This window comes from Acinonyx jubatus, chromosome E2 (genome assembly GCF_027475565.1).
Source record: "Acinonyx jubatus isolate Ajub_Pintada_27869175 chromosome E2, VMU_Ajub_asm_v1.0, whole genome shotgun sequence".
In the NCBI taxonomy this organism is placed as follows: domain Eukaryota; kingdom Metazoa; phylum Chordata; class Mammalia; order Carnivora; family Felidae; genus Acinonyx; species Acinonyx jubatus.
Window position 1 is genome coordinate 805,611 of NC_069396.1, and position 13,397 is coordinate 819,007.

General features: G+C 55.4%; 1 protein-coding gene across 15 annotated transcripts in view; it reads left to right on the forward strand.

The window, feature by feature from the left end:
* ANKRD11 (ankyrin repeat domain containing 11) overlaps nt 1-13,397 on the forward strand; it is a 178,617-nt gene that overhangs the window by 134,731 nt on the left and 30,489 nt on the right. For all 15 annotated transcript variants that reach the window (XM_027076434.2, XM_027076433.2, XM_053211274.1 and 12 more), the window contains one exon: nt 11,297-11,444. In XM_027076434.2, the coding sequence (XP_026932235.1) occupies nt 11,358-11,444 (87 nt within the window). In that variant the 5' untranslated portion in view covers nt 11,297-11,357. The remainder of the gene's footprint in view (nt 1-11,296; nt 11,445-13,397) is intronic.

The window sequence follows — 13,397 nt, forward strand, 5'->3', positions numbered from 1 at the left end:
ACTGGCTCTTACTTCCAGTATGATGTCCAAAAGCAGCGGTGGGTGGGTGGGTGGGTGGGCGGGCGGGGGACATCCTTGCCTTGTTCCTGATTTTGGGGAGCAAGCATTCCGTTTTTCACACGAATGATGGTAGCTGGGAGCTGTTGTGGGTGCTTGCTTTCACATTGAAGGTCTTTCCCTGTCTCTTCCTGTGCTGAGAGGTTTTCTCAGGAGCACTGAATTGTGTTAGATACTTTTTCTGTAGGGGCACCTGGGGGGCTCAGTTGGTTAAGTGTCTGACTTTTGATTTCAGCTCGGGTCATGATCTCACGGTTCTTGAGTTCGAGCCCTGCATCAAGCTCTGTGCTGACAGTGTGGAGCCTGCTTGGGATTCTCTCTCTCTGCCCCTCCCCTGCGCTCTCATGCCCTCTCTCTCTCTTTCAAAATAATGATAAACTAAAAAAAAACCAAACAAACCAAAAACAAAAACACAACTTTTTCTGTATTAGTAGTAATGATTGTATGGTTTTCTGCTTTAGTCTGTTGATTTGGGGGATTTTCACAGTTTGAGCCAGCCTCGCATATTCTGCATCTATTATTAACACACACACAGCTGTCCCCACCTGACAGGACTGTGGAAGTCACCTCAGAGTCATGGACCTTCCCCCTTCTGTCCCGCTCGGGTAGAGATAGGCTCCTGGCAGGTGGGCTCCGTGTTCCGGGACCTGCCCTCCCTGCCATGAATCTCCCAGGCCACCGTTTGCTGACCTTGTCTGTGGGATGTCTGGCTTGTCGGGCGATGTGTGCTTGTTGCTGCAGGGCGAGCCCAGTCCCGTCCCGGAGAGCCACCCTCATTTGCGCCCCCAGCAGAGATGTGCAAGTGTGCCCGGTCCTCCTCCTCCTCGTTCTCTCCATTTGTGTCTCTTCTCCCTTGGTCACCTCCGTCACTTTCACTCCGCACAGATCAGCCTCAGGGGATGTCTCAGACCTCCTCCCCGCTGCCGTTATTTGCTCCGTGGTTGTCGTGCCCACGTCATTCTCCTCTTCCATCATGGTCAGTTTGTGTCTTAGCCCTTCTGTGGAAGACGGTGTTTTGCCTCCTGTTTTCTCAGTCCGTCTCCTCCTCCCACCCTGGAGATGCGTGCACCTGTGGTGTGTCAAGGGTTCGTTTCCGCCCTGCTCTCTGCTCTGCGCTCTGTGCCTTCCACAAGCTGGGAAGCTTTGAGGTGCCACCCCCGGCCCTCCGTGTGACTCCACTGCCCTCCCTGGGGGCCAGGGCCACGGGAAGGAGGTGGCCCTGCAGCGAGGTCAGGGCACCCGCCTTCTGTCTAAAGTCCGGCCTGGGTGGCACTCACACCGCGTCTTAAACACAGCCAGCTTTTTAAACTTGTACTTACTGCGAAGTATAGCATGCCACCCAACGTCCACAAAGTAAAAACGCGCAGTTCATTCGCCACAGGAAGCGCACGTGTGGAAACTCCCCCAAGCCCCTCAGCGCAGGGGGACCATGTCCTCACTTCTGAGTGGTCTTTGTACTTGGGCCTGCGTCACGTCCCTGAGCCCTGCAGGCTGCTGTTGTGCGACACTTAGGTGAACACACAGTGGGATTCTTCCCAGCATCATCTGTGAGACTCGTTCGGGTCATTTGTACGTTGTCGCTGCTGTGTCGTGTTCCGCGCCAGCGTGGCCTCTGATGCCCGTGGCTGTGGCGCATGTCCACTTGCTTCGTGTGTGCCCGGGCTCACTGCAGTCACGTGGTTCACGCGCCCACCAGAAGGCAGCCGTTCGTTTCCTTTGCTTTACGTCTTCACTGCCACTCGATGCCGTATTCTGATTGTTGTTCGGAATTTCTGGATTGCGGAAGCAGCTGATCAGTTTCTCATCTACTTCCTGGGCTTTTGGATTTCCTCTTGTGTGAAGTGTCTTAAGTCTCATGTCCATTTTTTACAAATTAATTTACTTTTAGAGAGAGCATGCAGTCGGGGCAGGGAGGGAGAGAGAGAGAAAGAGAGAGAATGAGAATCCCAAGCAGGCTCCACCCTGTCAGTGCAGAGCCCAAGGTGGGGCTCGATCCCATGAACCGTGAGATCGCGACCTGAGTCGAAATCAGGAATCAGACACTTAGTCGACCGAGCCACCCAGGTGCCCCTCGTGCCCATTTTCATACTGGATGGTTTGCATTTTTGTTAGTGATTTGTAGGAGTTTTTAAGGTGTCAGAATTTTCAGGACCTTACCTTCATGGTTGATGCTTCTGGTTTTAAGACCTTTCTTTTCCTGGGAGCAGCTGTGATGGGATTCTTCTGTGCCTCTGCTCGGCAGCTTCCTGGCTGTGCCTTTGACACTTGGACCTGGCGCCTGTCTAGAAGGGCATCTCTGTGCCTGGTGTAAGTTGGGAATCGCCGCATTTTTCTGTGCAGACCTCCTGCTGTCCCTTGCCACTGGTGGACAAAGCTGACTTTCACTCCTGTCCTGCCTTCTGCTGCCTCCGTGGTCATAAGTCCGCGTCCGCTGAGGGGACAGAGCTCTGCCTTGTTGGCCAACGCTTTTGTCCACGCGATGCTGCTTTGACACTGTCTCTCCAGCTTTTTGGCTTTGACTTTATTTTTGTTTATTAGTATGTATTTATGTAATCTGAGGTTCTTTCCTTTTGTTTTTAAAGACATTTTGCATGAGTTCTGTCTTTCTTTTTTTAGAGACCTTTTCCACTTACTTTCTTAGGACAGTTTGGGCTTCTGCTCAGTAGTTGTTCTGTGGCTGCATGTCAGTCCCTCGTGGTTTGGGTTTCCCTCCTGGGGCAGGTCTGTTGTCTGCAGAGCGTCCTCTGCTCTTGAGATTCTGCAGAGGCTCTCAGACTTGCTGGGCCGATTGCCTTACAACACTTAGGATTAGTGAGGACCCGCACAGCTTTGTCATGTGGGTTATAGCGCTCAAATTGTATTAACGTGTTGTGTTTAAAAGTATAACTGAGGGGCGCCTGGGGGGGGGGGGGCCTCCGTCGGTAAAGCTTCCAACTTCGGCTCGGTCATGATCTCGCGGTTCATGGGTTCCAGCCCCGCGTCAGGCTCTGTGCTGACGGCTCAGAGCCTTGAGCCTGCTCCGGATGCTGCGTCTCCCCCTCTCTCTCTGTCCCTCCCCTGCTTGTGTTCTGTGTCTCTGTCTCTCTCTCTCAAAAATAAACATTAAGAAAAAAACAAAAAGCAAAAGAAAGCATCACTGAGGAAAATTTAAAATTGTTAACTCAAAAATAATAAAGTAGTACATACAAATTTTCCCTGAAAAGTAACTGTTGTACAAACACAATCAACAAAAATTTGGTGAAAATAGTGGCATTTGTTTTCTCTACCTGCTATTTTTTTTAAGTATGAAAATAATCCACCCTCTCACAGACAGGCCATATGAGAAGGGACGATCTGGGGACCTTGTCACAGGATCTGGAAAGCCTCCTGGTTGGTGCTGGCACTGCTGAATGATGGCTGCGTTCTGTGTGGTAGTGGGTCTTCCCTCGTGGGATTCTGTAATATCCCATATTGATTGTTTGGAAAATGTTGATTCATTCAGCTACGCAGATCTCCCTAATGCTGACGTGTCTCCTTACACATTGTTTAACGAGTAACCTTAACATTTTTTTCTTGGGTTTTTTTAAATGTTTGTTTATTTTTGAGAGAGAGAGACTGAGCCAAGCAGGGGAGGGGCAGAGAGAGAGAGGGAGACGCAGCATCCGAAGCAGGCTCCAGGCTCCGAGCCGTCAGCGCAGAGCCTGACCCGGGGCTGGAACCCACGAACCGCGAGATCGTGACCTGAGCCGAAGTCGGACGCTTCACCGACGGGGCCCCCCAAGCGCCCCTAGAAAGTAACCTTTTAGTCACCACCAATTTCATTAAAATGTCTTTAAACACTGGGATTGGGCTCGTGGACGTGAATACCAGTTTTCCTAAGCTCAGGTTTCGCTTGGAAACCCACATCAGCTACTGTTCATTCTCCTTGAAGTGATAACTCCAGGTGGTTGATTTTTGAGAAGATAACTGCCAGGTACCCAGTTCTTGATAATAATAAGTATTATCTCTTTTGTTTGTCTGAGAGTCTTTCTGGCGAAGCCTGTGTCCCGTGAAATGGCAGGCAGGCCCCCGATGGGCGGCCCCTCCCAGAGGCTCTGCCGGGCCGCACCCCAGGCCCGTTGGCGTCTTGTCACTAAGGTTGTCGATTGTGGTTTCGTTCTCAAGGACAGTTGTGGCTGTTGTACTGCGGTTGTGTGAGGACCTCGCCTCCTCCTGGGGCGCGGCAGCACCCCACCCCCGCCAGCTCCAAGGGAAAGGCAGTGTTGGCCTCACAGCCTCCCTCAGGGGCTGCAGACAGCACAGCCACTGCACCGGACGGCGGGGGGGGGGCCAGGACCGCATCCTGGGCGCGGCCACGGTCCCATAAAACTTGATTTATGGACGTGGACATGCTAATTCCATGCGATTTTCATATGTCACAAATTTGAATTTCTTTGTCTCCGAAGGTTTAAAATATGAAACTCGGGGCACCTGAGTCCGTCAGTGGAGCGTGTCACTCTTGACCTTGGGGTTGTGAGTTCGAGCCCCAAATTGGGTGAGGAGATTACTTCAAAATAAAATCTTAAAAAAAAAAATAAAATGATGGGGCCCCTGGGTGGCTCAGTCGATTGGGCGTCTGACTTCAGACCGGGTCATGATCGCATGATTTGTGGGTTTGAGTCCCGCGTTGGGCTCTGTGCTGACAGCTCAGCTGGAGCCTGCTTCAGATTCTGTGTCTCCCTCTCTCTGCCCCTACCCTGCTCACACTCTGTCTCTGTCTTTCTCTCTCAAAAAAAATAAACGTTAAAAAATTTTTTTAATTAAAAAAAATATATGAGACCCATTCTTTTGTTGTTGTTGTTGTTTATTTATTTGGGGGGAGAGAATGCATCCTGTCAGCACAGAGCCCAACACAGGGCTCGATCTCATGACCACAAGACCATGACATGAGCCGAGATCAAGAGTCAGGTGGACGTTCAACTGACTGAGCCCCCCAGGCGCCCCTGAAACCCATTGTTAGCTCTCAGTTTTTACCTGAGCAGGGAGAGGGCTGGCTTTGGCCTAGGGCTGTGGTTTGTGACCCGTGTGACCTCCTGCCCTCTTCTCAGAAAGGTAGAGGGGCGGTTAGCTTGGCTTTTCTGTATGCTCGAAGCTGGCTTCACTGTGCTCCTACCCTGGGGACAGTGTAGCTGCATTGGGTGTTTGAGTCTCTGGACTGTGGCTCCATTGCTGCCAGGCACAGTTCTGACCTAGCCTGTCCCTGTCCCGCTCCTTTGCCGGCGGCCTTGGCTCTGCCCCCGAACACCCGTCCCCGTGGGCGCGCGTCTGGGGCCTTGGCAAAGTCCAGTCCAGTCCAGTCGGTGCGGGCAGCCCTCGGTCACACGCCTCCTGCTTGAAGAGCCCTGTCCTAGGCCGTTTGTTCTCCTACTTCTTGGCACTGTCTTTGCTTTTGTGTGGCGGTGGGCTTTTTGTATTGGTTCTCCAGAACTCAGCCTTTGGATCCCTTTTGGGTCTTTCATTCTCTCTCCTCGAACTTCCCTCTTCTCCTAAAGCCAGGATCGCCCGGAGGCCATCTGCCGCTCTGCGGTGCGTCTCCGAGCGGAGCTCTCCGAACCCCCTCCCGTGGGTGAGCGCGCGCGCCTTGGGCACCTGCCCTGGCTGCGTCGCTCCTTCCCGAGGTCGCTCAGGTGGGTGCCGGCGGGCCTGCCCTGGCTGCTGCCGTGTGTCGCCTGTGTCTGTGCCGCTGCCCTTGCCCCACAAGAGCCGCCCTGGCCCGTCTGGCGGACGTGGGGCCCACAGGCCTTGTGCCAGCTTTCGTGGGCTGTGGCCTGTCCCCTCACGTTCCGGCCCCAGTCCACACAAAGCCGGTAAACATGCCTTCCGGTTTCCTTCAGTTGCTAGCTGTCAGCTTGTCCCTTGGAAAGAGGAGATCGGGGTAAATGCTTGGATTTTTGCTAAACTGCAGGCATAGCCGCTGTGTCTGCTACGTCCCCCGTGTCAGGCCCAGGCTCGGTGGGAGCCTCTGTCACGTGTGTCGTGTCTCCTGCCCACGTTGACAGATTGTGGTAGATCCTGCTCTGAGAAGGGGCGGCAGAGCGCATGGAGGTGTCCACTGAAAATGCCCCGTGTGTGCGTGTTGAATGGTGGGCGCACCTTGGGGAAGGCATACACCTCATCGCCGCCCTTGTGTACGGGGCTCTTGTCATGTCTGCCCTGCCACCTCTCTTGAACGGACTGTGTCTCCAAGCCCACAGTGCAGGGTCCCGGGGCAAGCAGCAAAGAGACCCTGCCGGTGGGACAGCAGGTGGAGCCGTCGTGGGCCGTGTGCCACGTGCCACGAGTGCGACATGGACAGGTGCAGGGACGAATGGCCTCTGCCAGCCTGCGTGTGCGCCTGGGTAGGGAGCTGGCTGCGGATGTTCTGTTTGAGCTCTGACACATGGCCGCGAGATCACTGGCAAATTCCCGGAGCCAGTGGTGTGGGCACGGTGCCTTTGTTTCGGGGAACAGGCCAGGGTCTCTCAGAAGACTCGCCCAGCTCCCGAAGCTCTTGAGTGCTTTCCCGAGTGGTCTCCGTGCCCCCCAACAGCCTGCGAAGCCAGAGCAGCTAGCTGCTTTTCAGCTGGGGGTGTGGGAAATGCCTGCATCCGGCAGCTCATCCCGTGCAGGGAGCCGTGCTCCCTTCACCCCACATTCCCGCTGCTCTGCACACGTTTCCCGACGTACTGCTGCTTGGGTGCCAAGTGTCCAGTCCGTGTGTGTCCCAGAGTGCTGTGGGATGCCTGGTTCTGAGGAGGACCAGGCATCTTCTGACACTGGCACTTACGGCGTGTCTGAGTAGGGATGGCCAGATTGCCTCCGGGGTCTGAGACTTGACGGCCATCCATTGGGTTATTTGGTTAGAAAGCCCCAGAGCCCAGGTTCAGGTAGCCTTGTAACTTGTTAGAAGGGAGGCCCCCCCCCCCCGCCCCAGCCACAAAAATTGCCCCCACTGTGATGGCTGTGTGGGGAGGGGGGGGGGGTCCCAGCCTCTTCTTGGGTTAAGCAGTGAATGCCCAGCAGTGAGCAGGGAGGCCTGTGGCATTGTGGCGGCCTCTACCCTCAGAGAGGATCCATGGAAGAAGCGGCGAGCTGAGCTTCTTACATGTGGCACTGCCTGGCTTAGGAGAGGTCGTGGTGCTGATGAGACTCGCTGTGGTCTCACCGTGTCTGCATCCTTCCCTTTGAAGCCAAGGGAGAGGCGGACTGGTCATGGGGCTGTGGGATGGCACGGAGACCAGACAGCCTACGGGAGGGTTGGGATGACCAGGTAGATGGAAGAAGACTGCGTTTGAGACGATCTCAGCTAGCTTGTCATTGAAACACCAGGGAGGACTCGGGTCCCCTTGGCTCTCCAGGTTCCAGGCGGGTCCCGTGAGGCACAAGACAGGACGGTTGACCCAGTGCCTCCAGCTCTCCCAGAAAATAAGCTGGAATGCGTCGGTGGCAAATCTGAGCCCTGGAGCTGACAACCCTTGTGAACCCGTGACGCCCCTTAAAGAAATGAGTCTAGTGTGCTGGGCTCCCAGGCCCTGAGGAAACTGGCCATCATGCTGGTCCTCACGCTTCTGACGAGTTCTGAATATTGAGGTGGTTGTAACCACGGCGGTGAGGCGGCCGAGGTGGTCTTGGCTGTCATCGTGCACAATGTCTTATGGAAAAGAAGACACAGTATCGGGGATGACACTGCTAACCAGCCAGGTGCAGGGGGGGTTCCCAGATGTGGGGTGGTGCCCTGAGAACGGCGGCCTTCAGGACAAAGGCCCACTGCTGGGCACAGGACACTGCACTTGGCCAGGGGCTGGCACGAAATGTCCCTTGGGCCGTCGTGATTGGGTTTGGGCCCACAGTCACTCTGCGACAGATTGCATGGAATTAGCTGGATGCTCCCAAAATGAGATGTGAAAATTAGTAAAGGGAAATTTTATTTACAATGGAGTTGGGAGGCAAGCTGGGGGAGCTCTCGCGCCCAGCACTGGTTGTCACTTACAGACCCAACTTGCAGGCAGATTCCACTTTACTGTTTTACTACCCACCGGGAGGGAGGTCGGGAGGTTTCCTCCTCCCCCAGTAACAGTCCAGCCAATGAGGGACTGTCACAACTCACAGTTCAGCCAATGGAAGAGTGTCACAGGTCAGCCAATGGAGACAGTCACAGCCCAGCCAATGGGAGATGGCCACAGCCCAGCCAGTGAGAAGCCGCTATACCTCCAGCTCCCAGTTTACTCCAGTGGACTCTTAGTTTACAACAGCCCCACCCTCCCTCCCGCCTTCTGCTATAAAAGAGCCTCCTCTGCTTCGTTCCCTCGAATTGCCTGTGGTTTTGCCCTGGCCTGTTAGTCCTGGTGGCCATTCTCTGTTATTCCAGAAGAAAGCCATTTTTGCTAATAAGATAACTAGATGTTTCATTTAAAAGGTTTGCAGAAAATACCGGCAAGTGCCTCCTGGGAACGAGGACAGCTGCCTGTGGCAGAGGAGCCTGGGTCAAAGGAATTGGACCCAGTGACGTGCACCCAGGGCCTCGGTGTTCTCATGTTCGTACTGGCTGCGCGAACCGTGACAGGCAGCCTTGGCGTGGTACTTAATAGCTTGCACGGTACTTTCGAGCCGCCGCGGGTGTGCCTTTGAGGGCCTCCGTGGAAGGCCTTCAGGTGACACTGGCTCAGCCTGTACTTCAGACACCATCTCTGTCCAGTCCTGGGAAGAGCTCTGTCCCAGCGATGCTGGGCATCTGCCTCAGAACTGGCCCAGCTAGAACAGCACCCCAGGGCTCTCAGGACGCACAAGGACCTGAGAGCCTGGATGCGCCTGCTCACAACAAACTTCACTCCTTCCTCTTGCCTTGCGGCTTCTGGGGCTGTTTGGAAAGATAATTAGGCTTTGTGGGTTGGGGCAGCTGTCGTGGAACTGTACTGTGTTCCCTCCCTGCTGCTCCGTGGCTGTCATGCTGTCCTTCCCAGGGAGGGCGAGTGGGAGGAGGGGAGGCAGGCCTTTCCGGGCAGGGGTCTCAAAACTCTGCTTTGAATAGAGACTGCTGAGCCAAGCCAGTGCGGGGACACAGAGTGAAGTCACTCGTTTAAAGAATGAAGTGGCCACCTGTGCCCATCTCCTGGTGTAGACAGTGTGGAGTGGCCTGAGAGACCAGGGTTCAGACATCGTGGTGTCTGTCCTGTGGCCACTTGCTGGCCCGGGTGTTTCCCACGTGATCTCCATGGACTCGTGTTTCACACCCAAGAGCAGGAGGGTTGGACACCCTGTGACGACTGTGCTCGATTTCCCATCATGAAAGCAGGCAGGCAGGAACTTATAAAAATGCATATTCTGTGTAATCTTTAAATTTCTACTGAAACATTGCCGATGAGTCCCAGCAGCAGTCTCGGCGTCCGGCTCTGAGAGGTTACTCCTCATCTAGGCCGAGATGTTCTGGTTTTGTAGTGGAAAATTGGAGAGGAATGTCGAATTCACAGTTTCAAGCAGAGGAGAGGGAAAGTGCCATTTTTGGCCCCAACCACTGGAGCGTGTGGATGGAAGCCCCCTTTCAGCCTGCTTTGCCTGCTGGGGGAGTAAGTGTCAGGAAATGAATCGAGGTGGTCAGCCTTGTCCCTCTGCCCCAAATCAATTTAGATGTCTTCTTAGGTCCGTTAAGTACCAAGAGGATACTTTGTGAGATCTGATCAGTTAAGTGGGGAACCAGAAGACATGGTGAATGACAGGTTAGTTTTCAGCACACGGGGAGCAGGAGGAACCAGGGAGTGGTTCCTGGTCACAGATGGCACTTCGGAAGCCACACTTCTTACCTGGTCAAGGCCATTAATTGCAGGCGAGCTAGTTACAAAAAACACTCATCCAAAATGGCAAAGCACAGAGGTGTGTCACTGAGAAAAAAAGAGGAGATTAAACACTGCACGTGGTTTGTTTGTTGAAAAGGTTTTTTAAGAGCACCTGGGTGGCTCAGGTCATGACCTCACAGTTTCGTGGGTTCAACACCCCCCGCCTCCCATGGGGCTCTGCACTGGCAGTCCACAGTCTGCTTGGGACTCTCTCTCTACCCCTCCGCTGCTCACGCTGTCTCTGTCTCTCTCAAAATAAATAAATAAACTTAAAAAAATAACACAATGTTTTCTAACTCTGACGATGAAAATGTAAAAAGTATAAAGAGGAAGACAGCGTGTATGCAGGGAGCAGACAGAAGGTCCAGAAGGGATGGAAGGGGCCCTGGTACGGTCAGGTCACACAGCCACGGGCAGACACTGAAAGGAAGTTGGTTGTACTCTCAGGTCCCAGAGGGAGCCCGCACAAGGCCACCAGGGAACAGGATGGCCAGGAGGCGTTCGATAGGAGCCAGGACGAGGTCTTTGCCAGAGCCTTTGCTGGGGTTTCTGCAGGGAAAGCAGGCAGACACGGTGGACAGCTTAGGACTGGCTAATCTGAATCCGGCTGTGGGCTGTGCACTGGTCTCCAGTTGCCTGGTGGCTGGCCTGCATGTGCTTGATAAGGGGGTGGCTGGTAGGTTTGTGTAGGAGAGGTTTGCTGTCTCTAAGAAGAGGCCAGCTGGGGGGGGCGGGGGGACAGTCTCTCCCCCAGGTAGCAAGGTTGTGTTGTGTTTTTGAACAGGTCAGAACGTCAAAATACAGAAAATAAAAAGTATGATAAACAACACAGTGTGTGTCCTGGGAAGTGCAGGGGCTGGGCCTCAGGCCCTTGGGCGGGGTCTGGCTCGTTGGGCACAGATCTGGGCATCAAAGCCTTCTGGACATCTGGGGAACCGTGAGAACCCCCTCAGAGGCATCGCATGGCTGCTTTCTGCTCATTTTATTTGGGAGAATTTGGAGAATTGAGGTCCGTGTGGTGCTTTCTGGAAAGCAAAAGGATTCTTGTCCCAACCTTCTGTCTGGGGCAGTGCGGGAAGGGGGCTGCGCGGGAAGGGGGCTGCTCTCCTAGAGGGTGAGTAGGGTCGAGGCCATGGCTTAGAGGGTGCACCTGGGATGTGATCTTGCCCGGCGGGGAGGGGCAGGTGAAGGGCCCCCAGAAGAACAGGGCCAAGCTCTGCATCATGGAGTATACCTCCACTCCCTGGGCAGTCAGTCCTGAGGTCCCCTCCTGGGCACCTGTCCCCGCGTGGAGCACAGCCCATCAGAGCAGCACGTGACATTCAGTCCGTTCTGGGGCACGGACTTGAGATTGGCTGGGCCTTGTCTGCATTGACCCTGATTGACCCTCTGTGTTCTCTCTTTTGGAGCAGACGGTTGATGACGAAGCGATGATGGCGGTATAAATGAAGATCGGGTGAGGGGAGAAGAACGATGCCCAAGGGCGGGTGTTCTAGAACACCACAGCACGAAGACTTTTCCCTCAGCAACGACATGGTGGAGAAACAAACGGGGAAAAAGGTAACGCCTGAGCTGCCGTCCTCCTTGCTGGCTCCCCAGTGCTGGACACTCGCCTGCTCTGGCTGTCCGTCCGTCCCCGTTCCCTCTGCGGCCGTGGTGAGACAGAGACCATCTGCTCTTGCCAAAGAGGACCTTGATCTTAAGGATGTGCTCACGACTCGGGGACCGAAGTTAAGCTTTAAATTTGATGTTTCTGTACACGTAACCGAGACGTGTGTCTCGTAGTGGAGATGATGTCATTTTGGCCTGTTTCTGGCTCTCGGGGCCACAGATGCCTGTCATGGCTTGGTTGAAACCAAGTCTGTCGTTCAGCCATCTTTGCCTTTTCCTGAGCAGAAACTCTGTGGGGTAGGTGCTTTGACTTCCAGTTTGGCTCATTCTGCATGTGAATAGGAAAAGGCAGTATAACTCTAAATTCCCCTGTCTTAGAAGAGTGCTGTCAAGTCTGGGCTCCAGGTACCCGTGTCCTGCAGCCTGGGGTGCCACTTGTGAGTGTGGACTTGGAGTCAGACGGAAGGAAGCAGGTGCAGGCCCTGCCGGGTGCTCTGTTTGTGACCGCGAGCACGTCTGCAGCAGGGACACCCGTGGCTGTGCTGTTGCAGGTGAGGTAAGGGCCGTGCTGCCTCGCCCGTGGCGCGGCACTGCCCTCGTCGCCACCTTCGGTCTTGACGTGTCCCTGTCTCCCTTGATGCCCGCGTGACAGGCCATCTGCACGGTGGCCTGCGTGACTCTCGTCCCCGGTGCTGGTCTTCTGAGCTGCCTCCCTGCCCCGTCTGTCTCAGCACTTGGGTATGAACGGAGATTCTCTTGTCGATGCACCTGCCGAGACGTCTCCGGTGGTGCCTGGTTGGGTGGGGTACGTCTTCCACGTGAGGACAGAGTGAGCAGAGCCGTGCGGCCCATTTGGTTTAGGTGCAACGTGGATCGGGTCATGAACATCGGCTTCGGTGCTCGTCAGGGTGGCCGGGCCTCTGAGGCCCTGGCGTCTGGGCATTTGTGGCTTGCACATTCTCTCCCACTTGTCCTGTCCCCCAGCACCCAGTGCAGTAATGGGTGGGAGCCACGGCATGGAGCTGTGGGCAGGCCGAGGCTTGCGCGTGGCCCGAGCTTGCATAGGAGAGGTGTGCGTGCCTGGGAGGCCTGTGGAGGGTCCGCGAGCAGCTCGTGGTGGGCGTGCCCGCGAGGAGCTGGAGCCCGTGGGGACAGATGTGCCTGGGGGAGCTTGGTAACTCCCACTCTGGGACACTTGCGCCCCGAGTAGCCAGGTTGTCCTTGGTGGTCATGGTCCCCGGGTCTGCGTGTGGATTGCGTGGTGACAGGACAAGGGAGAGGCCCCGCGCAGCCCTACCCCGGCTGGCTCCTCCACGTGGGTGGGCAGCAGGGGCTCCAGACTGCTGTGTCCACCGGCCCGGTTCTCCGTGTGCACGGCCTGCCCAGAAGGACTCGCCAACCAAGGTGGCGCCAGAAAAGGTGTCCAGAGCTCAGCACCTGTCTTGAAGGGGCGGCTGTGTGGGCCTTGTGCCCTCCCGGCTGCCGTCTAACACAGGGCTTGCTCCAGGCCGGTGCGAGTCTCTTTCTTTTACGGGAGAACGCTCACTGGGCCGTAGGGGCCCGCTGTGGTCCGCAGGGGCAGCCCCTATGCCTTTGCCACAGGAGATGTGTGAGTGTGGCTTTGTTATTTTCTGAAGTAAGGTAGCTTTGTACTTTTTTTTGCCCCTGTGCCAGCCAAGATAAACATTTTCTTAGCTCCTGTGGCGATCCCCGTCGTGCTAGCGAGGGAAGCCCAGCAAACTCGAGTGAGCTCCCTGCCGCAGCCCAGCTGCTCAGCAAGCTTCTGAAGCCACGTGTGCCCCGAGAGTCTTGCCAGAGCTGCTGCGCGTCTCAGGGGTGAGCCCCTGACCCTCTCTGGTTATGTGGCACGTGTTTGGTCTCCCTGCACGGCCAGTGAGGTGA